The 24,416-nt window shown below is 37.5% G+C and overlaps 2 protein-coding genes across 4 annotated transcripts; both read left to right on the top strand.

Annotated features, from left to right (window-relative positions):
• Positions 1-898: 898 nt before the first annotated feature.
• LOC143468177 (pre-B-cell leukemia transcription factor 1-like) lies at positions 899-9,733 on the top strand. 2 transcript variants are annotated; one of them, XM_076965201.1, is made up of 12 exons: positions 899-1,046; positions 1,245-1,429; positions 1,781-1,854; positions 3,625-3,704; positions 4,435-4,584; positions 5,399-5,589; positions 5,916-6,051; positions 6,384-6,495; positions 7,057-7,158; positions 7,347-7,438; positions 8,033-8,095; positions 8,417-9,733. In XM_076965201.1, exons 1-12 carry the CDS (start codon positions 999-1,001, stop codon positions 8,501-8,503), a joined length of 1,320 nt encoding a protein of 439 aa, XP_076821316.1. In that variant the 5' UTR covers positions 899-998; the 3' UTR covers positions 8,504-9,733. The 2 variants fall into 2 exon arrangements, with proteins under 2 accessions (XP_076821316.1, XP_076821315.1); XM_076965200.1 differs by having other exon boundaries at positions 1,242-1,429.
• Positions 9,734-11,114: 1,381 nt separating this feature from the next.
• Positions 11,115-24,339, top strand: LOC143469873 (uncharacterized). 2 transcript variants are annotated; one of them, XM_076967739.1, is made up of 33 exons: positions 11,115-11,385; positions 11,564-12,281; positions 12,346-12,495; positions 12,606-12,709; positions 12,872-13,000; positions 13,195-13,404; positions 13,670-13,808; positions 13,931-14,113; positions 14,359-14,422; positions 14,615-14,727; positions 15,103-15,190; positions 15,510-15,583; positions 15,818-15,916; positions 16,071-16,172; positions 16,418-16,606; positions 16,842-17,033; positions 17,227-17,364; positions 17,628-17,795; positions 18,017-18,159; positions 18,508-18,671; positions 19,551-19,660; positions 19,731-19,834; positions 20,550-20,649; positions 20,883-20,999; positions 21,312-21,455; positions 21,733-21,936; positions 22,552-22,689; positions 22,788-23,000; positions 23,100-23,175; positions 23,300-23,486; positions 23,601-23,753; positions 23,906-24,049; positions 24,133-24,339. In XM_076967739.1, the coding sequence occupies exons 1-33, from the start codon at positions 11,270-11,272 to the stop codon at positions 24,221-24,223; spliced, it is 5,064 nt and encodes a 1,687-aa protein (XP_076823854.1). In that variant the 5' UTR covers positions 11,115-11,269; the 3' UTR covers positions 24,224-24,339. The 2 variants fall into 2 exon arrangements, with proteins under 2 accessions (XP_076823854.1, XP_076823853.1); XM_076967738.1 differs by having other exon boundaries at positions 17,227-17,368; positions 17,632-17,795.
• The last annotated feature ends 77 nt before the right edge of the window (positions 24,340-24,416 follow it).

The raw sequence follows: 24,416 nt of genomic DNA, 5'->3' as shown, positions 1-24,416 counted from the left end.
TACAGACTTAAATCTGCTTCAGAATATTTTTAGTGATGGTGTGTGTTGTTTTCTAAAGCCTACACTCATGTACTGCAAGAGCCAAGCTTGCTTTCTCTTTCATCACATAAATATTTGTTAGTGTGAAAACACTGGTTTGAAAACAATTTGGTTGGAAAGGTTGACAATTTTCTGTTTTTGCCGGGGAACCTTGTAATAATCATGTGAATACCTTTTTTCATAATCAGCTGTTACTATGCGCATGTAAGAGGTGGAAGTGTGCCCAGTATAATCTTCTTGCACTACATACTTGGCAGTTTGTCGGTACACATTTGCACATAATCCATTCCAGACAGTGTTACCTTGATGAGTGTCATGTGTTCACACCCAACACTTTCCAGTTTGAGCTGCAGGGCATAAAATACAAATATTATTATTTATGAAATTTTAGGTTTTTCGTCACTGCCCATCAGATAAATAAAATAGCCCCAATTGACCAAAACTTTCTCTGCTGCCTTTCAGAATTTATAGAATTTTAAGAAGCATACAGAAATTTGGTTTCTGGTTTTTGGTGTTGTGAAATGACGATATTTCTTGATTTAATCATGTTTTTAAGACAATGCATTAAATTTGCTTTTTCTGCGTTCATTAAATGTGTAATAGTTTCAGAGTTATTTTAGTACTTTGTCAACTTACAAGTATGCAACCTTTAGGTTTACCTTTTTTTTCAAAAGCAATCAGATATTGGTATTTTATATCAATATTTGGCAATCTCCATGCTGCAACTATGCAATATAAGACAAACTGATCAGAAAACATGTAGAAGCAGTGGCAAAGAAATAGTTTGGCAAAATTACGAAATTCTGATTTTTAAAAGAGCTATTAACGTAAAAGTGCATGTTAACTTAGTACACCTAATAAGAAAGGTTACTTTTTGTGTCATTCAGCCTTTAAGTGATGTAGTTTTGGGAAGCTTGTAAATAATGTAAAACAAACATAGGAATCAAAATTTTCCGAACATGGAAGACCAAAGTGGCTATGGAAATCCCCCCACCTCACTGGTACAGGTGAGTTGTGTGACGATTACTATTCATCCAACTAGCATTAGGCTTATACGTCAAGTTTTTCTTTAACTAACATATTGAATCCTGTAAATTGCTGATGCTTGCTTCTATGACACATTGTGCTTTACATATTACAAAAATTTATTGAATTTGTAATATATATTTTATAACAAATTACGAAATAATGTTTTTCTTTAGCAGCAATACATGTCTGGTCCGATGCATGGAAGCGAGTACGGTAACAACAACGCAGCTCCTCCTAGTGGTGCCCCTGTTGAACCAGGTAGTGATGGGGTTATCGGGGTCAACAGAAAACAAGACATAAGCGAGGTTCTGCAGCAAATCATGACCATCACCGATCAAAGCCTAGACGAAGCACAGGCAAGGTTTGTGCTTCCTGTGTTCTGTTGTACTCGGCAAAGTTTTATGAAGAGAAAAATATTTGGAGACACACGATTTACTGAAGTAACCCCTTGAATTTCTCTGTGTAATGTTTGTATGACATTGAAATATGTAAAAGTCAAAACTTTATGCGCCTTTCGATTGTTAAGAATGGGATATTTTAGCTTTTTGTAATTTTCCTGCTGTTGTGTTGGTCATCTAACCTAGCTGTTGACCTAATTTCCGTTTTCGTTTTGAAACGGAGCTTATGACTTATGTTACAGAAACTTAGTGCAAATACAAATTGTATGGTTGTGGTTACCCTGTATCAAAGCAAATGCATCTCTTTATTGCAGGAAACACGCATTGAACGTTCATCGCATGAAAGGTGCTCTGTTCCAAGTCCTGTGCGAAATTAAGGACAAAGCAGGTAAGTTCGGTGACCGCACAGTTTGTTGGATGTTAAGGTCAAAGACCGGAAGTCTAAAATCTATCAGGAAAATTTAATTTTTAAAAGTTTATAGACATGCAAGTCGTGGATTGGTCGCTTACACTGTCAGAATACTTAATGATGCTCCATGATTTTAGATCAAAATGGGGTTAGAATGATACCTGTCACAAGCTTTGATTTAGAAATTATTTTCACACATGTTTGATTTCAAAATTAAATTTCAACAACGCTTTAAAAATTAAGGCTTGTCTTTTGTGTCAAGACATTTAACAATCACATAGACCTACGTTGGTAAATATTTTTCTAAAAGGTTATTTCTCCGGGCATTACCGTATTCTAATGCTAGTGGTTTATTCTAATTATGTTCTAATGCTAACTTATGCTTTGGTTAAAAAGTAATAATCTAACTCACTTGGAATGATTGTCAGCATCATTAAAGGGCAGCGAATGTGCAGAAATGTATATTACGGTTGAAAGTACGTTGGTTTGTATAATGCTCGTCTGGCGCAATATCTTAGGATTATTTTTGCGTTTTTGTTTTCAAGCTCGCGATAACAGAAATACCCATAGGCCGCAATTCCATCACTTTATGGATCGAATGATAATAATTAAAGCATAGACAGTGGGGTAGAAATATTTTTTATCGATCTAAGAGAATTATAATACATCGTACCCTTCGTGTTACTCGTCTCGACAAAGGACCTTCAGAAGAAATCCTCAAGATTTTTATCTTTTTAAACAAAACTTCGTGTGTGGCTTGCAAAATTGTAGTGAATCCACGACGTCACGGAGGCCAAATATTACTTCGTTCGTTGGGTTTTTCATATTAACCCGAGCAAGTTGTTAGTGGAAGTAGCTAGTCCTTATGTCTTTCTGGTTTAAGCAGAAAATTACCACTTAAGAGTTGTCATCATCGAGATAAGCGTTGTAATGGTTTTTTGTTTTAAGTAGCTCTAAGAAACAGATTGTTTTTTTTGCCTTGTACCCAGTAATAGCGTTATCTTTCTCCTGGTATATGTTCAGGAAATTGTTTTTATCACAAGTTTTGCTTCGGATCGATAAAACACCCCACCGCGTTGCAACAATTCTTAGGAGATTTTTGCTTTCTCCGTTCCGTTACCATGACGATCTAACGCCTCATTAATTTCAACCGACCATCCTTGTACCGTGTAACAACGTTTTTAGCAACTACGCAATCGCCGGAGACCACAACATGGCAAGGCGGTTTCTCATTTACGACATGTGACCTGGTACTGACCCCTTGTACAAGACATGGTATCGCTTTTCGTCGCGGCTAAGTTGAAATCAGGTTATTGTGTCTGCTCGTGTATATTGACAATGACTTGAGCGTGAAATTGCGTTCGATTATTATCGCCGTTTTCGTTCTCCATTAATTCGTCCCCACACAGTAATAATATATAGGGCAATTATTACAGTTTTCACTGCAATTCCATCAATCATTTTATCTTTTCGTCGTTGGTGCGGTGGGGAGGAGAAACGGGTTGATGCATGGGGAAAAGTGACAAAGCCTAAAACGCTTAAAACATGCTTGAACATACTCATTGTATTAATTTGCTGACAGCAGCTAGCACGGCCACTAAATCCAAACCCAAGTTCTACCATAAACTTGACAAGCAGCATTCTTAATCGTTTCGAATTTTCCGAAAAAACGAAAACCGAAGTAATTTCTTTACCACAACCAAAGCATTTCCAAAAACCGCTTTTTCATGTTTTTGTGTTGCTTTATAGTTCTAAGCATGCGCTCTCCGCCTGAAGACGACCCCCCTGATCCACAGCAATTAAGGCTTGACCGAATGTTGGAATCAGAGGTATGTTGTAAATTACAGCCTGGGCTCCATGTTAGATTTGCATCCCTGGTGGTTTATGCTCGTTCATGTTTTACGCGGCGTCTCCTAAAGCACCAGGTTTAGGTTCATTCCGTTTTTGACCGTTCATCAAACCAAGCTTAATCATTTTAACGCAAGTTTTAGCATTACTGTGACCTGTTATTGATATTAATTACTTCACTCTGGGTCGCAGCGGTTTGTAATCGTTGGTCATGTCAAAAGTTCACCTATTTAACTGCTTAAACTTAGTAGTTGCCAAAGCATTGGACTTAGCCAGGCGGTGCGGAGTATGGACCCCGCCGAAATTCGATGCTTAATTATTACATTGTCGGAGGTGAATTGTTTTTTTGAACTTAGTCAACCTCGCAATTTCTTGGCAATATATTTACGGGAAATGTATCAAATGGCCTGGATTGTCCCGGTTTTACAGGAAATACTCACGTCGGGTAACTTGACACGTCTGTACTGCTACAACGCCTGACGAGAAACATAACCTGCGTAAAATCCTTGTATCAAGAATTAACGGCCATCCCTGTCCAAACTAAATCATCGGCGATTGATAGATTTCATGAACAAGTACTGTAATCAGAAACATCGGTGGATGGTATAAAAAGCTGGAAAACCGCGCTCAGACTAGTAACTTTGTCAGGCAACAAAGTTCACCTATGTTGTCTTGACAGAAAGTATTTCCCCAATTTTTCCGCCTTTTTAGGGAGTAGCCGGCCCCGAAGGGAGCGGCTCCGCGGCTGCAGTAGCGGCGGCGACATCGGCAGGCAACGACAGCGTGGAGCACAGCGATTATCGTGCCAAGCTCGCTCAAATCCGGCAAATTTATCATTCCGAACTGGAAAAGTACAACCAGGTGAGGAATGTGATATTAGAAGGCTCAGGAAACACTGGGTATTTGTGCAGCACATTATTTCCAGTTAATTCATCATCCAACACAGACACGTGCTCAATTTGCATTGCTACGTGGTAGTTTTCCAGCGTCGCAACTCGCAACTTATTTCACGTCTTTTTTCGCAACGTTTTTACATTGCACCAGAAGCCACCGTGCCTTACGCCGGCATTTTACACTACCAAGCCACTGTGTTTCCAACGAAATTTCAGACAATGTATGCTTTACTTGCGTAATTTGTGCACTTCTGCCTAATTAAGTTTGCTTACATTCGTGATAAAGTGTTGTGTGCCGCTGATTATCCGACCAATCTCTATTCCTGTGTAACAAAATGGCAACCGGTTGTACTGTAGTTTCATCGTTATTTACATTTCTTCTAATATCATGGAGAATTCATAGTTTCAAGTGCCGCGAACGTTTGTCACCATAAGAGAATTCTTCAAAATTGTTGACTCTCGTCATAATCGCGGCACTTAACGGTTACTGGATCATAAGCGTACTTAGCACTCACGCAAGGAGACCCGAAGGTTCAATCCGTTCAGTATGATAAGTTTCTGATAGATTCGATGCCGCAAACTCTAACCGCAACTTGGCAAAACGCTGCGCCCGACAAAGACACTTCTTAACAAACGCAACAATCTAATATAATCAACGCTCAGCAAAGCGTTCTCGGAAATTGTCGAATTTTTATCACCGATTTACGGCCAACGCTAGACACAAAGCAACGCCAGCCTTAACGTTTCCTTCTTGATAAACTTTCTTCTTGGTGTTCGTTCAGGCGTGCAACGAATTTACAAGTCACGTGATGAACCTGCTCCGTGAGCAGAGCAGGACCCGGCCGATATCAAACAAAGAAATCGAGAGAATGATCTCAATAATAACCAAGAAATTCAACAACATCCAGCTCCAGTTGAAACAGAGCACCTGCGAGGCCGTCATGATTCTGAGGTCACGATTCCTCGACGCCAGGTAAAAGTTTATTTTGTGATATTACGAACACTTCATACCAGTCAGATTATCCCTTTCTCTGTTTGGACATGACGTCATAAGTTGGTTTTCGAATATTTGTGGGCGGTGGATCTTGTTAGTTGACATCTTCACCAATTAACTATATTGCGAGATTGGTGAAATTTTTCGTCCGTGATACACGAACTAGATTAAAAAAGAAGCATGCACCAGTTTTGTGTTTGTTGAAATATCTCATTTTTGTGGTTTTGAATCAAAATATTGGAATGTTAATCTCAAGTAATTGAGGCTTGTCCGCAGTTTATCAAAAACATTTGGCGGTTTTTCAGGAGAAAGCGCCGGAACTTCAGCAAACAAGCAACAGAGGTTTTGAACGAGTATTTCTACTCCCATCTGAGCAACCCGTACCCAAGCGAGGAAGCGAAAGAGGAATTGGCGCGAAAATGCACTATTACTGTTTCACAGGTCAGCATTGTTACAACACACAGAGTTATTATTTTTGCTGACGTTTGACAGGACATCCCGTGTGTGCCATGTGGTCCGTGTGGTGTATAGCGCACAACCGTCTGGTGTAGTTCCGTGTGTTGTTATTGTGACGAAAGTCGGAATATTTCTAATTATCATCAAACGATTTCACCGAGAACTAATTCTTTTGTTTCTTGCAAGTTACCACATATTCAAGCGATTGCATTGAAAAGTTTAATGTTTACACACAAAGTACCACCTTTGTATACTTTCAAACCACAAGCAACTCTCCCGACATACAATTTCCGTTGAACCACATTTCTCGTTGTCAGGTATCCAACTGGTTCGGAAATAAGAGAATCAGATACAAGAAAAATATCGGCAAGTTCCAAGAAGAAGCCAATCTATATGCGGCTAAGACCGCTCAGGCAGCCGTGAGCGCAGGTATGTGAGGGCAGTGGCAAAAACCTAAATCATGACTTACTTGTGGTTAACTTCCTAGGTCAAAAGGGTATCAAACATTCACTTTTTATGGGACGCTTTTGGTTGAAACCTCAGATAACTTGGTCATTAGTTCGGGAAGTGCTTTATGCAGTTAAATTATTTGTCAAAGCTTAAATTTCTTTTCAACAATCAAGTTTATTGTGAAAGGGCTGAATGTAGTACTGTAGTTAGTTAAGTGCGAAATATTTTGAACATAATCCTGTAAGTAAATGGCGCACGTAATGTAACATTCGCATCCAGCAAATCAGAAAATGGAATGTTCAGCTAACAAGTGGAAAAAAATTTACTTCGGAATCGATCTAACGTAGAATTAGTTTTGAGGGAACGGGGCCAATGCACTTCCTTATAATAAGTGAATGTTTTACAGTATACCTGCATATACGCAGGCGTGTAGTAAGCCAAGGCACCTTCATGTAAGGCAAACTCATCTCAACTATATTGAGTAACAAAGTGTTGATGTTAATAACCATATCGTTCTTATTGCTCTTGGAATCCTGCCAGTTAAAGACAGCGGAACTCCGCCTGATCTAGATTCCGGGGGTTGCGGAGAAAGAAACACGGGATCGCCGGATACCGGACCTGGAACACCTGCCTCCGGAAACAGTGAGTGAAGGATGCCTCTCAATTAAAACATTCCAAAGATTTTAACTGAAGAAAAACGTACCTAGCTACAAATCATGCGCACAAGTTAACCAATCACAGCATGTACAAAGCGATAGTAAAACGCTGACACCGTCGATGTTGCCAAGTGCAGTACGGTTGGTAACTGACTTGTTTTATTATATCTTCAGCTTACTCTAGTCCCTCGTCTCAGCGTGGATATGGGAGCCAGAGTGATATGTACATAGGCGTGAACAACGAGAATTACTCAAATCAAACACAGGTAATTTGTTATTCAGTAAAACACACAATGGCAGCTTTCAAAGTGCTGGCACAGGGCACTTACACTACGTATCTCAGGCCGCTAAAACCCGCAGTCCTGGGCCTCTGGTGCTGACAAAAAACGTTCCTTAACTTTGCCTTACTGCTGACAACATGATTGTGATGAATCTTCGTTTTGTCACGTGGGAATCACTCATGCGTGACGGTGCTTTAAAGAAAGTTTCTCTCATGGAAAAATTTGCCATTTTTAGCGATTTCCGAGCAAACCCGTTAACCCAAGATAAACAATGGTAGATACATCAAAGTCGGTCAGAATCTCTGTTAGCTATTCTCCGGCTTCACTTTCTGGAAACTTTTGACCGAGTTTGCTTAAAACTTTTCATTTTTTTGTTATCGCTGATTTCGTGTGATAAGAATTTTCCCACCGGAAAAATTAATTTTAGGTTGACGACTACGTCATATTTATGCATGATATGTCTCCTGAAACTTGTTAATCTCGTTACTATAATAATTATGACTCACACGTTACGACTCACTATTTACGACAACAAGTTTTGAAGTTGGTTTGATCATTTTATGCAAAAATTCTTTCCAGGGAATGAATTACGGGGGCGAAGGTGGGCCAATGAGCGGACAACACAATATGTACAGTCCACAGGTTTGTTCGCATATAGGCTTCGAGTGTATTCATGATAAGTTAGCACTTTGCATATTTTTTGAACGACTTATAAAATCCGTTTCAACAAATTTCCCGGACAATCGCTTTCTCCAAGACAACGTAAATTCCCTTCTTGATTCGCTTTACTTGACCTGTGTCTGGAAATTCGTGGTCAGTCAATGATCTCATTTCAAAATAATGTCGCAGTTTTCACCAACGACCCAGTTTTTCGTTTTCTATATTTTCTATACGTCATTCGCGCAATGATCGCTTTTGTTACGGAAACATTGTCTATGGCGTCATAATGTTGCTGTTTTCCAGAATGGCGTTTGGGGCAGACAGGAAGGGAACGGAAATCCCGGAACAACCATTACGTCACCCGGTGCCAGATCCGACTCGGCGGAATGACTTGCCGCGCGCAACGAAGCGTGAAAGCCTTTGATTGGATAAAAAGATTATCAAATCTAACGACACTTTTTCTTAATTTCAAATTAGTAGTGAAAGCAATACGACGTCCTTCATGCATTATACAGCATTGTTTATTTTTTTATATAACTTCGATAATTGTTTTCGAATTGAGTTTGGTAATCGCTAGGGTGCCAGCTTCTAAATTTTGTTAAAATCGGCTGTTTTATGCCCATTTAAGTCCTGGCTATTCATTCCGTGCCGAAAATTTGTTAAAACTTTTCAACAACTGAACTACCTTATATTACGTTTGAAAATCAATGCTACCTGTTTGTGCTTCCTGTTCTCTGTCCTCTCATTTTGGTTAAATACGCTTTTAGCTGTTTTTCATGCTTGCTTCTGTCTTGTAAGTTATTGCTTTTTATCGGCTTGCTGCGTATTGTGACGTTATCACTAGTAATTGTTGCTGCACAAGTTCTTGTATTTACGTCACAATTGCTCATTTTACTTGTATGTGTTTCAAGTAGCTCTTATGGTGTCTCAAAAGTTAAACTTTTCTTGGTGCTGCTTGACGAATACTAGTACTTCATTTAAGTTTTCATCTTGTGCCATGTTATTGGCCATTTTAATCGTTACTTTTGCGAGATTTTCGTACATTTTTTAAAAACAGCGACCATTGTAACAACTGTACTTGGTTAAGTAAATTTCCCGTATCACTAGAGTTCTACCCTTGTGGTTTTTTATTATTGAACCTCTATGGCGTTTGTTATATGATGCGCCCATTTTTAATGTCTTCTTTTTTTGGCAACAAACCGAATTTTTTCGATTGGAAGTGTCCAGTTCTTGTTTGAATTTTCATTTTTGTACAGTGGGAGCCTTCGTTCTGTAAAAGTCACACATTTCACCGTTTTGCCAGGCTTGCTGTCATTATCTTAATTCGCCGTTATAGTCCATCATGTTATATTAAAATGCACCATATAGCCACTGATTAAATTTTCAAAAAATTACAAGTTAATTGGTTGCTTTCAAAATAAGTATAATCAACTCTTTTTTGCACGACGTTTAGTGCTTATGGAATTAACAATGCATGTTCTGTGCTAATTGTTTTGAAACGCTTCTTTCAACAGGCTTTTTTGTGTTAATGTGCACCTCTATACAAACAGCACTATTGTGTCACACTTGTACAAATATTTCTGCTTACCGTCGCACAATAAAATACACACGTTTAATGTTTTTTGATCTTATGTCTTTTCTGAATTAGAAAACTCGGTCCAACATTGTAAAATTATGTTTTTGTAAGCAATGATATCACAAACAAGGTTTGTCTGACTTGGTTTAAGTCAGTTGGAACGAGGTTGGTGGTCGTCAAGTGCCCGGTCATGGTTAGCCTGTGGGCGATTCGTAAGCTATAATCATTTTTCGTAATAATCGTAAACATCATTCACACTGTAGTTCGCTTTGCTTTAATCACCAAATTTAGGTCAGACTTTCAAAATTGTGCCAATATTGACAAAGAATGTTTGTACTGTACTTCTATAGCAGTGTGCACCAACGGTTAAAACTAGAAAATATACGTTTGTCAAAACTGTGTATTGTTAAAAATCAAATATAGATTATGCGCTACTTGACATTTAAGTGCAGTCGGAATTAGATAAATTTAATATTCCAAATTTACGCTAGGAGCAGAGTGACGAAATTAACTGAAACATATTCACGAAAAACTATTTTGTCTAACTATGTTGTCCTTTTTGCTTTAGTTTAAACTTTATAAATTGACAATGGCAACACTGGAAGTTACCGGTAAAAACAAAATGACGATTGCCGAGGAACTGTCGTTGCAATGAAAAATGATGGATATTACTGTGTTGTATTTTCTCAACAGAGCCAGTGGGTATTTGCAAGCGTAGAATTTTATCATATCAATGGAATAAACTCGAAAATATTACTTTTGCGTTAACCGAAAATGTCAAGTACGGTAATTTGGACGAGCTTTATTTCCAGCAATCAATTCTAGACGAAAAATCAGACAGCTTGCTGACAGTCAGACAATCTTGTTTAATTTTCAGAATTTATGCGTTTGCTGGGCTGTATACAGTTTGTGGTGGTCTGATTGCCTTTAAACGTTCAATGTCCTTGAAAAGTTACTTTGCAATTTTTCGTTTACTTTTCATAGCATAATACTGTTTTACTGTTATAGAGTATATATATGTGTTACCGCAGCCTATAATGTATCTTAAATTATGCTTTTATAGGCTTGAGGTTGTTTTTTTCAGTAGCTTGGACTGTATGAAGTTACCCATTGATATAAAACAAAGCTACAAGAAGAATAGGAATTTTAGGGAAGTTGTTAATGCGTACCGGGGTTATTAAGCCTACAGTTTAATTGGTCGTAGCTTAGCTTTAACTATAACAATATCCTATAATGCACTAACAGATTCGGAACAAAATTCTCGTGAAACTGTGGAATTAACCAAATTACGATATCGTGTATATATATATATGTATATATGTGTGTGTGATATTGTATAATGATAAAATATTGAGTGTAACCATGCCAGACTGCAATCTGGACCAATAGTATATAGAGGTAAGCCTCTTAGTTAATAAACTGTTTAAATTTTGTCACACACAGGCACAACGACTTGATAATACTTCATATGCAATAACACAAATTGAATAGTTGAAACCAAGAGATATGGGTTAATTTTATGACAACGTGTGTTGTCCTGTCGTTTGTCCATCGGAACTGCCAGACTCCACGTTTGAATCATGACATCTAATCAAACTTGTACGAACCTTACAAAAAATGTTCATGAGCTGAGGCGGAAATTATTGAGAACAGAACAAACTATTAATGATCTGGAACAACTAACCCATTCCCAGAGGTGTGTTGATGATTGCAAAATTTTTAATCCTTTTTGTAACGGTGCATAATTTTTCACCGTTAATCCATTGCATCATTTAAATCTGCATTACTATTACAGTATCAGTTTATCAATAAGTTCTGGTTTGTCAAATGCAGCTATTTCATGTCATATTTTGTGGAATATTGCATCTATGCAGAGATCGTAACTCTTCATTCGAAGGTGTCAGATCATCGAGTCATCATTCTCATGACGAGGCATCCAGTCTTCCTCCTCCATTGACCATGGAGGAGCTAATGCTTGAATCAGCCTTGAATTCAGTGAACACAGAGTATGAGTTCCTGGCTCCTAGAAGACTAAGCACTGCTTCCTCTGATCATACAGGATCAAGAAGTAGAGCTGTTGATAATGTCCCCAGCCGTGATGTCTCCCACAGATCAAATACAGCCAAAAGTTGTTCACTGAATGCTTTGTCTGAGCACACACTCGATGATAGTGGAGCGAATTTTTACACCTTAAACATTAATGCAAGTAATTCATCTTCACGTTCAGATACACTTCTGTCACCTCGAAAGAAACCACCAAACCAACGTTCATTTTCAACTCCAAAAAAGATGCCTCCACCGCCATCATTTGTAAGAAGCCCAAATCGCCCAGATTCAAAACAATCCTACAGACAATTTGAATCTGAACTGAGAAGTAGCCAAGAGAGGAATCCTGTTGCAAAGGAAAGCACCAGTGACAGCTTTCGTGAGCTTGAAGCAATGTCAAGACGTTCGGGATCTTCCAGTTATAGCACCACAATGGTCAGAAATGAGTTTGACGTTTCGCTTCCGTTGGAAGTCCTGGAAGAATGTATGGACAGAGATGATTCAAAGTCATCAAACAGTACCAGGGGTGGTATCAGCCCACAAAGGGTAATTTTATCCGCTTTGTTACTATTTGTAGGTTGCAAGGAATGTAATGTTGTCTTTTTTTCAGCCAATTTCCGCTCGTTCCAATGCAACGTCGGTCACCTTGCTTGCCACCGATGTGGAGGTTGAAGAAATGAAGGAAAAGTTTTCCACAGTTCGTTCTGATAACGCTCGCTTGAGAACGTTGGTGACTCAACTCCGGCAGCAACTGGCAGAGGCAATGAAACTCTTCTATCTGGCAATTGCAATTATAAAACTAAACCAGCTACTCAAAATGTCATCTTTGCACCTGAGCTGTTCAGTTAAATTTGTTTTTTGCTTGTTTAGACTGAGTACTCATCGATGACGGTCCATCCTACTGTTCCCGAGCATTTATCTGAGAAGATTGCTTCACTTATGGATCAGTTAAAGGCAAACGAAAACACACTAAGGTGATTATCTTCAAGAATCATATATTTACATCAATGGCCACAAAAAGGATTATTTATTTTATGTATTTCGGTCAAACATATACACAATATCTATGTCAGCGTGTGGGTTGTTGTGTTTATGTGTTCATTTAATTAAATTTGACTTTTCAACACAATTTTCAGGAAAACTGAAGATAGACTGGAGTACAAGGAAAACCTGTCCGTGAAAAAGGATCATATAATCCTGGGCTTAAAAAATAAAAACAGTCGACTTGAGGCTATGCTTGAAGTTTGTCATAATGAGAAAACTAGGTTAAAAAGCCAATTCACTTTTTGTTAATTTATTTTCCAATTAAACTGACATAATATTTTAAAAATTCAACGTTTGTAAGGAGTGCTGTAAACTCAGGTTACCGGTACTATAATTCAATCGTGATTGTGGATTTGTGGGGTATATACAGGAACTGCTAAACAGTATTTGCTAAAAGCCAAAATATATCTTCTAGCGCTGAATCGGCAAAAGAGGAAGCATTCAATGACATTGCAGAGTTGTCTCGTCGTTTGCAGGAGACACAAACAAAAATGTCGACAAATTTAAAAGATTCAAAGAGAGACATGAACAATCAACTCGAAAAGTTGGCTGAAGAACGTGCTGTAATTTGGAACCAGTTTGAAAATAAAAAGCAAGAAAATTTTACCTTGGAAAGAAAACTGAGGTAAGTATGACATGATAAGTAATTATAGCATGATTTCTGCATTAAGATTTATTGCTTCGATGCAAGGTCAATGTTTTCATTTCTGTCCAGTTAATATCTTTTATTCTAGCCTAAAATTAATTAGAAATTGTGCATTGTATTGCGATGTTTATTTTTTATTTGGATTTTTATAAGTCAGCGCTTACGTGTATTAATTTAATTATTAGAACATGCAAGATATTTCAATATTATCATGATAGTTAGAATTAAATAATTTTTTGAACAGAACACTCCAGCAATCATTGATGGCAGCAGAGAGCAAATGTCGCGAGCAAGAAATAGACGGAGCAAAAACAATGGACCAAGCTCAAAAACAAATCCGTGAATTATTACAAGAAATTGAGACCAAACACACTAATCTAAAGGTGATTTGGTACAAAATTAAGTACAAATTGCCGTGTTGTCTAAGGTTGATGAAAAAATAAGTGTTTAACAGACTGTGAAATAGTTGATGTATTTTCTCTTTAATAAAATTCGCTTCCTGCAGAAATGTTTGTCGGATATGAGTTTGATCAAGGAACAACATCGTATTTTGAAGTACCAATACGATGAAATGAAAGAACAGAATGTATGTCAGCGTGATAGGTTGGCTGCATGCCAAAAAGAAAACGAAGCCACAAAAGCAAAAATGGAAATCTTACAAAGCAAGCTGGAAATGCAGAAAGAAGAGGTAGATTTCTTTTAAATATCTTCCAGCTTGTCATGTATTTTTCACAAGTTTTTATTATATTAGTAATTATATTATATTATATTACTGTATATAATTGGTTGCATAATTTTGGTTTTGCTATCAATGTGAAAACTGGTCACTTGTTTGATACTCGTGAATCTTATAGTTCTAATAATTTTAATTATTAATATATCTATAATGTTGTTATTCTATTGTCTGTGATTGACTTCTGTAATGCCTTTCAGACAACTAATAACTTATCTGCAACCCACAAAGTTCTAAATGACCTCACTAATCAAAGAAATGGAAGTACGTAGCAATTAAACGTTCACCATACTAAGTTTTTCTATTTTACACAATAAACTGTGTACCAGGCACTAGTACAGTGACTTACACTTGTACAGTAATGTGTAAGTACAGTGACATCACCTTTCTTGACATTAAGCTCTCTACTTTTATTATTATTTACACACTTAAGCGCCACATTTATTCCAATCGTAGTTACAGATCCAACACCATCGGTGTCTAAAATATCTCCACGCAAACACAATTCTACAATATCGGAGCTGAATATGAAGATTTCAACCAAAGAGTCCCACATTAAAAGACTCGAGGTAAAGGTTTTTTTGGTTTCACCTTAAAAGTTTTTGTTTAAGTCATTTTTTCTGTTATAAAAGAAACGTTGATGCTCTTAACAACAGACAAAGCAACTGTTGATTAAAGAATGAATATTAGAGCCAAGAAAGTAATTATAATTTTATTTGCAGACGTTGCTATGCTGTGTCCTGAGCAACTTAGACACTTTGTAAATATAAAATTTGATAATTCGTTTATTTGTAGCGTTTTGGCTCCAATATTTATTCTTCAGATTTCTAGCGGTTTCCAACACTTTGCTTCTAAAATAACTGTTATTTACTTTGGTTTCAATGAACCACTTCATTTACTTAAGACTTTGTTCTGGTTTCTTGCACTGGTTTAATCTATTTCAGGCGAGGCTGAGTGGTTATGCGGCAGATGCAGAGAAGATGGAGACACTCCGAGAAGAATTGCTTGCTGTCTCCGAGAAATGCCGGGCAGGTTTGTTATGTGTGGTTGGTTATGAAGGAGACAAAGTATATAATTTGTACGTTTCTAATATCAGTAGAACATATAAAAATAGCAACACAGTTACGAAAGAAAATAGTTGTAGATGGTGGTAAACGTAATTTCTGCTCAGGGTAGTAGTTTTATGTAGTTAGTATCCGTAAATTGGTCCTTCGTTAGTTGCAATTGAATATTTTGGTTATTCTATTGTCTGTGGTTGACTTCTTCTTATTGGTACCTGTATATTGATCGTTAAAAATGAAGCTCATAATTTCATTGGAATGATTCCTTGAAAATAGTATAAATTTTGAAGGGGAACGCAGAGGAAACGAGTTGGAAGACGTTGTGCATTTGATGGAGGAAGAAAGAACGAAATATTTGAAAAAGGTGATGAACAGCGTGAGATATTGCATCATATTATTTGCATATTAAACCACAAGTCTAAAAAATTCCAACAACCAAACGTGACTGACATATTTCCTTACGCATATACTATATACAGCGTTTTTAACCTGTAGCATATTTAGCGTATGTGTCATATGTAGCATATGTATAGTCATATGTAGCATATGTATGTAGCATATGTGTCAGAGATATTTCATGACATAGCATTGTTCCCAGGTGAATGATTTGGAGGACCAAGTACAGGACAAGTGTAAGGAATGTGAAAGTTTAGAAATTCGCCTGAAAGAACGAACAAGCTCGCTGTCACAGCATCAGGTAATTGCTTGTAAATCTTATCTGGGCACAAGCTACCTACAAAATATGTGCCATCTTCTTACTTACTCTTTCAGAAACAGAAAGGACTGGGTTATGGTTAAAAAATTATGGTTTTTTATGTATGTCTTTTTCACTCTTATTTGTATAATTAAAGGCACAAATGGAAGAATTGGCGAAGAAAGTTTCAAATCTTGAATCAGACAAGAAGCAAGATAAACAGACAATGAATGAAATGGAGGCTGAGATATCCAATCAGGTTCGATGCAAAATTTTATCCTTTTTGTGAATAAAGTTGCCAGATAATTTTTTCTTTGCATAAAACTTAAACGTTGTTCATTGTTTAAAAGAAGCTCTAAGAACAAAATATAAGGAATTAGATTAACAAATATCATAATGATGGTTGTAGGTTATCATGGTTTAATTTATTCTCCTGAGCAACATTTATGTATTCTGTCTGTAAATCAAACATAAGTTTATTAACTGTTCATTGTTGCTCTACAGGTCGGTGAAATTGACGTTCTTAAACAGAAATTATCAGGATCACAAGCGCAGGTCGTGGAGAGAACCAGAGCACTCGATATTGCCACCGAGTGTACAGGCAAGCAGGAATCTGACAGCCGTCGTGAGTTGAAGAGACTGAAGAAGACTCATCACGAACAGTGTCTGGACTTAACTGAGCAGATTGAATTTGTATGTGCCTTGTTACTGTGTGTAGGACAGAAGGACTTAATTTTATAAAGATAAAATGTTATGTCTAGCTTTTACAATATAATGGGGTCTTAAGATTGTTAAATTAACAAAGTAAAGTTTCTAAAGGCAATTGCTTAATGGCTCAAGAAATTTAAAGATAATTTGGTTGGTAAAAATAATGAAATAAAAGTAATTTGCTTATTGTTCGGGAGTTTTAATCCACTTCGCTTCACAGCTCAGAGAAGAATGTGATAAATATAAAATGGAAGCCTCAACGTCAAAGCGGCACATTAACGAGCTTAATAATGCAATGGTTGCTACTGGCAACCATATTCACGATTTGGAAACTGAAATAGCATTTCTGAAAAATGAAGAAATCACCAGGGCCGAGACTCACGAACAAGCCATAAAGATTCTCGAGGAAAAGGTTTGCTTTATCATGCGATTGTAACACCATTCATTGAAACCATTTTATAATTAAAAAGCAATAAAACGATTTAGTTTATGTTTTGCTGCTTTAGCTTCATCTTATATTATTGTGGTAATAATCTAGTATTTTATGCCATGTGTTACAGCTAACATGGTTTATGTTTGCTGTATAATTTTTTTTCTTTCTCAAGTCATTGTCAAGCGCTGAGCAGGTCAACTCACTAGAAGGTGCTCTAGCGCAGTGCAAAGATGAGATTTCTGTGTATATTGAGCAACTACATGGAGCACACAGCGACTTTCAGCATCAGATAGCAGTTAAAACTGACCAGGCAAGTGAAATGAAAATTGTAAACTCATTTATTTTGCTTAAAAGAGTCACGTTGAAAGTTATCGTGACACACCCTTTTTTTATGTTGCGTTGAATTGTCATTTATGACAGATATGATTCATAGCATTCAAAACAGGGGAGATTCCAAAATGTTTGTGCTAGCTAGTTAATTCTACAAGAGCTGGTTCTGAACGACCTACTAATAAAAGAGCTGTAATAAAATGATTTTAACTTTAAAGAACTTAATTTTATATTTATGGGCAGGTAGCTAATCTGGAGAGTGAGTTGAATCTGATTCGCGTGTCGTTGAAAGATGAGGCGAAACGCGCAGGAGAGCTTGAGAGCGCATTGGAGGAGAGACATAAGATGTTGGAGGACGCGGCATCTCGCATTTCGGAACTGGAAGAGAGTCAAAGCTCCTTGCAGTCTCAGGTGAGCAAAGTTTTTTCCACAACAAGATTTTGGTGAGCTGTAACCTTTGACATTTCGCTAATCAACTGTTAGTTTTTAGGACATAATATTATCCTTGTTTAACAGTTTTAAAGCTGGCCGTCAAGTTCAAGTAAAATTTACATATGCAGCAATTACCAGAAACATGGTATGCTCTAACTTTGCGATGATTTTTTTCGAACAATTGTATTATATTGCCAAAGATATCCAAACAAGAACAACAGTTGTCGCGTGAAAATGCCAAATCTGATCAAGTCATAAAAGAGATGGAAGAGAAACTTAAAGTTGCCTGTCTTGAGCTCGACACGAAGAAGCATCAGTTCTCACATCTCAATGACTTGCTCAAGTAAGGACAAATGCTTAGTTCCAAAGTGCTCGCAATGACATATAGTTTTCTTCTAAAATACTTGCAAGTTGTATACGCTGACCTGATACATACTTTCTGAAACTATTACAATAATCGTTTTGTAATTGTGATATTGTTGTTCACCAGTTGACGTGATTATATCAACATCTAATACTGATATAATTGGTACCATGAAGTAGAATTATGTTTTAGATACAAGTAATGTTTTATGAGAAATTTCTATTAAATCTTGCCTTTTTACTTAATAAACGAGCTTTGGTTTAACAACGTTGTTATTTGCTTCTATGTCGTCGCTGGATTCCGATTGTTTCTTATTCTCCTCCTCAGGAGAGTGGACAAAGATTTTGCAAGTTGCAAATCAGAACTTGCCGTTCTGGAGAAGCAGACCGATGACCTCCGTGCTGATGTCGAGGTGAAAGGTCAAGAGCTTGAAAGGTCAAAGTTTGAATGGAAAGAAATGAAAGCAAAGTTGGACGACAAAATAGAACTCGGTAGGTAATGAAAAACAATTAACATGTAGAACTCTACAAAGCTTTGGAAGAGTTCAAAGTATGAATGTAGGTGTATTTTACTGTTTTTTTGTTGATAATTAGTAATATTTTTACTGTTAATGGTACTTATTGATAAAGACATAGTTATTTTTTGTAGTTTAAGCATAACTGCCAAAGCTAAATTTAAGTTTAAATGTGTTAAATAAGCTATCATAGGATAATTATGAAGCATCTTCAACTGACCGCTCGCAAACATTAAATAAGTAACTTAAGTACGTTAATTTATAAGTAAATGTAATAAACTAATAATGAATGTAAATTTATAAGCATACGCACCAGCTGTGTACTTATAGATTACTCGCGATGCTTTTGGTATGTTAAAAGTTTTATCCAGTGTTTAAAATTAATACTCTAAAGCTCTTATCTATCCCCACCTACTTCCTAAAATTTTGAAAGTTTACCAACGAGACACTTTACATGAACTAGTACACAATTTCTGGTTGATCAAGCCATCTCTTTAGTAGATTCTTTGTTTGGTTTGACCTATGTTGCAGGTTGTATAGGAACCACTAAGCTCTTATATCCTGTACGAGTTATTTAACTACTTAGTTCGTCCCTATCGTTACAAGCTTGATTACAAGTTAGGAAATGTCGCCTGTCATACTTTACATAGCGACTATGACCCTTTACCCTTTACCATCCCCTATGTTATTATTTTAAATAGAACTTAGTTCGCAATGTTTTGTTTAACTTAATATGTTTCGTAGAGTATTGGAATTATGATTAATTAGTCAATATATTGCTATTAATGAATTTATCGATAAGTATATTAGCATCAAATGTTGTAGTAATACAAAATGTTGAATTTTGAAAAAAAAGTGGCAACACTGGAAGAAAAAAAACAAACTCTGGACCGTGAGCTGAAGAAACAACAGGAAAAATGCCTCAATCTTGAGACAGAGCTAACTCAATTACACGCTCAAGCAGAGGTAGTGACTCAAATGCAAAAATTTCAACCCTACTAATAGAAAAAACACATAACTTTTATGCCTTAACTAGGACGCATTGCAGCATAATCAAGAGTTAGAGAACTACTCGAGAAATCGGAACGCCGATCTTGTAAGCAGGGAGACCACTATAGGCAAACTACAAGAAGCACTGAGGTAAGAAAATATGCTTGTTACTGCTGTATACAGCGGCCGGTCAATTCGACCCACAGACGTTGATTAGGTCGACTTGGGTTTAATCGTTTCAAACGTTTCAAACTACAATTTCACGTCTATTGTCCTTGTTGTAGAGAAATAGTCTCTCCTAAATTGACGCGCTTATTTTCACTAATCCAGCCTTCTTTGAAAGAGGGCGTTAAATCATCAGCATTTTGGCAAAGCGACCGATCGTAAACCGGGGTCAATGACCCGGGGTTTATCGTGATCACGTCAGTACTAGAAGATAGCAACATGTGAAGCCCACTGCTTAAATCCAAATCTATGTCAGAAACATGTTAAAATGCTGACTTATATTTACCATTCCATGTATCATAAGCGAACATATTCAGTATCTGTTCCTTATCAACGTCTACTCAATTTTGCTGTCGTTTTGACGTCATTAGTTGTATTAATCACGTGATGGTTGTCATTATATGAGGGTCGTTTCTGGGCCAGATGTTGACAGTTAGCCAGTGTCGTTTAGTCGTGTCGATTTTTGTTGAATGTTGTAATTCCGAACTTAGCGGTTGGATGTTCTTAGAAAAAGGAAGATTTGATGCAAGTTTTGCCACTGTCTTAAAATCAACATCAGCTTTTACTTACTTCGCTCAGTTCTATAAATTAGCATCGATATGAGCTCTGAAGAAAATGATTGTTTTAAAATTTTCTAAAGAACGTCGGAGAGCGCGCGGAAAAAAGCAGAGGAAGACTCAAAGGATTTTGAAAGGTCGCTGGAGGAGAGACAATGGCAGCTGCAACAAAGAGCTGCTCAGGTGAGATGGATAAAGACTCTTCGAAATTCTTGGTGTTTACTCCGTGACCAGTAAAACAAATTTAAAACAACTCACAGTTCTGCTTAAACTTACATTTGTTAAAGAATTCCACAGAATAATTGCCGGTTTGGTAATTTGGTGATTGATTTATACGCTATTGACGGAATTTTGTACCAAGTGTCACACACACACTTAAATTGTTAACGAACAAAGGAACGATTATGACGTTTCAGTTGACGCAGCTCGACATGCAAGTGCAAGAGTTTCGAAACGGGACGGAGAAGCGAAATATTGAACTTGAAAATTTGTTGGACAGCACGCAGATTCAGCTGAAAGAAAGAACCCAGCAGGTGGGAAAATGTTACCATATTTTTACTTTTCGTTTTTCATCTCCCTGTTTATTTTCAGGGAAAGTTACCGCCAAATGCGTCATAGAAGTATAACTCACTGCTGTGGCTCAGCATTCCCTTTTCTCTTCATGAAACATTCTCGCTCTGTCTTGTCAGATTTTCAAAGCAACGCTTTTTAAATGTCTTTAAACGTTTGAACATTTCTCTCTGTTTAAAGATTAAGTTGCGAACACACAAACTTTCCAGTTGCTATGCATGGACGGGATTGTTGGAACTTCGAACACCGTTGAAAATTTGTTTCGCTTTTTCCAGGTGACGCTACTGGATGACCAGCTGACCTCGATCCGGGATGAGCTGAAGGAGCAGAGGAGACTGCTGGAGGACAGGACACAAAACGTGAGGAGACTGGAGCGGGACCTTCAACAAAGAGAAGACAGAATTGAAGAGCTAACTAAGGTTGGAATTTTGCGAGGAAAAAATCTGTAAATTTTTGTCGAATTTAGTTGCTGATAATTTTTAATACGTGTATTTTAATTGAAAATATGAATCGTTTTGCTAACTTAATCGCAAAACATTTATCAGCTGACATATTACCTTCCTAATTAAAAGACAAGTAACATCAGACTCACAGCTATGGTGTCTTATTATTTTGTATGTCATGTTTGATTAAACTTGCGTGAAAACCTGAATTCAATTTTAGCTTAAATCAACATTTTACTTTCTCGTCATACAGAGCACTGATACGGAACGAAAAGCTCGCGAAGAACGTCACAAAACATGCATTGAGACGTCACAAGAGCTCCGAGTGGCTCGGGAGAGGGAACAGAACCTAGCCCGGCAACTTCAGGAAAGTCAGCGGGAAGTTGCGCGCCTGATGCGGGAACATCAGCAACTTTTCTCCGATATTGATGAAGTGGAAAATGTGAACAGAGAAAAGGTAATTATGATGTAAGAATCTGGTTGTTATTGTGTGTGTAAAGGACGGCGTAATATTTTTTTTGCAGCGAAGACAATATAGACTGTTGTGAAGTGGGGTTACACCTTGTCAAATGTAAGATAATTATAGAAAACATTAAGATATCAACATATTGCCAACTTCGAAGACTTCGCTTATTTTCATAAATGCACCTTTCAAAGATTGTTGTGTTATGAGCGGAGTTAAAAGGTTATTGCTTATTCAGCCCTCCTAGCTATCTGCCTTGTTCAAACACACGCACACTTGTCTCGCTTTCCACTGCCCGGGGTGTGCCATGTTACTCGTGTGACGTCATCAGTAACATGAATACGTCCTGGATAGCGGTAGGTTCTTGCGTCATCTCCCGTCGTGTGTTTGTGTGATCCACTTAACACTGTGCAGGGTTATGTAGCTTATTTGTGAGGTCAAACCGGTGCGAAATATTATGTTTTTCACCTTTCAATGCGCTGTAAGTTTTCACGTTCGTTCGCAATTTTAATGATTCGGTTTCATTTCCAAATATGGTTCTGCATCCCACATCATATAATGGGAGTTTTTCTTCCGGAGAATCTTATCATTTTCTCCTTCCTGTTAAAGGACGAGAGATTGACTCGGATCACGAAGCAACTTTCCTCCCTCGCATCCGAAAAGATCTCTGTGGAGTCTGACTTCCGAGAGGAGCTGGATCGGATGCAGAACGATGTCCAGAAGATGAGGAAAGATTACCAAGAGGAGGTAATTTTTGGAACATTTTGAGAAGAATTCCCAAATATTTCAACACTCATCTTAAACTTGCCGCTTATACTCTAGCGGTCAAATTATTCTTTTTTTAGATTGAGAAACTTAAAACCACCAACGCCGAACTTCTCATCAAATCTCGAGTTGCTACGGGCAACCAAGAGTTTGAGATCAATAGCGCCCTCGAGCGAGAACGTGAATCGCGGGAAGAGTGCAAGCGCGCGAAAGAAACACTTCTTGGCCTCGAGCATGAACTTTTGGCGCGAAAACAAGTTATCGAGGCGACCAACGACACGATAATTGTGAAGGTTTAATTAATGTTATTTCTGTTTCTATGAATTATCATCATATGCAATTTATTTTATGTCGGTACTAATTCATGCACTCTAACCTCACGTTATTTTCAGGACGCTGAAATAGCGAGATTGCAAGCGAAGATCTCAGGTCTGGAGCGTGGCTTAGCAATGACGTCATTACCGAATAGTGAGTGAACAGCTATTAACTAGTTACTATCGGTTGTTAGCTTTAATTAATCCATGTCAACCACAATAATGTTGAAGGGCTCGTTCTTGGTATCCCAATCTTTAAAAGGCATTTTATTTTGTAGCGCCTCTGAAATTACAAGGAATTGTAAACGAAGGCACAGGAAATGATCTCACGCGGCCTACTCCACGTCATCATGATGTATTAGGTAGTTCCCCGGTGCATAGCAAGCCAGATTGGGTATCAGACGATAACACGACAACATCGTTGTTTGCCGGGATGGAGTCCGACGTGGGATCTCTAGCGCCCAGGTGCGGATGACATGTTTCGGAAATATTTTATGACTAAACTCGGGCTTACGAAAAACGAGTAGAATTTTGTGTTCATTTTTCACCGCTCTTCTATAATCTTTTATCATTTTACAGTTTTGTTCCAATCGCCGCCAGCACTAAGCGACAACCAGAAGTTGTCAGGCGGAATGATGACGATTCATCATTATTTTATACGTCATCGCCAGCAAAGAGACATGACATCATCAATGGCGAATTGTCTGCAGACGAAGATTCATTTTATAAGAGGTTTGCTTGAATGAACGTTCTGTTCTGCCTGCACGAGAATTTATGTTCATTTAATAATAATTATGACTTTTGCTTAGTATGTTATTGATGTTAGAACGTTCTTAATCACTGCGGTGTTTAAAATTTTGTCTTCATCTTTTTCGCAATTTCAGAGTTTTTGCGGATACTTTTCAAAATTCCTTGAACCCCCACGCTGCGCCACGTAACGGGAGTTGGTCAAATGATCCACTTGACGGTAGAGGACGAGAAAGAGACAATTCTTTGGACAGTATCGTGGATATGAAACCTGAGAATTGGTAATTGACAAATCCACATCACTGAGTATTACGTAGGCATTTTTTAGTTTCGTGGGAACGTCAAAATTACGTCATTTTTCCAGCATGGCTAATTTGCAAGAGAAGTTAAGAGCAAGCGAGCAAAGACGTCGGCAAGTGACGAACAAACTACGTCATCTCAAGCACACGTCATGATGGCATCATCCTCTTCTTCAATTAGTTTTATTGTTATAAGTAGATTATATATTTTTGTATAAAATATTAGTTTCACTCCACTTCACTAAGTTCAATAAATCAACTTTTCTAATCTGCGAAGGAATTAGAGGTTCTGTGGAGATTTTTAGCAAGAACGTCATAGATCACAATTTTTAAATTGCCTGCAAAACTG

The sequence above is a fragment of the Clavelina lepadiformis genome, chromosome 8 (genome assembly GCF_947623445.1).
Source record: "Clavelina lepadiformis chromosome 8, kaClaLepa1.1, whole genome shotgun sequence".
NCBI classification, from domain to species: domain Eukaryota; kingdom Metazoa; phylum Chordata; class Ascidiacea; order Aplousobranchia; family Clavelinidae; genus Clavelina; species Clavelina lepadiformis.
Note: the sequence above shows the minus strand (reverse complement) of the source record. Positions and strands in the feature narration are given on the sequence as shown.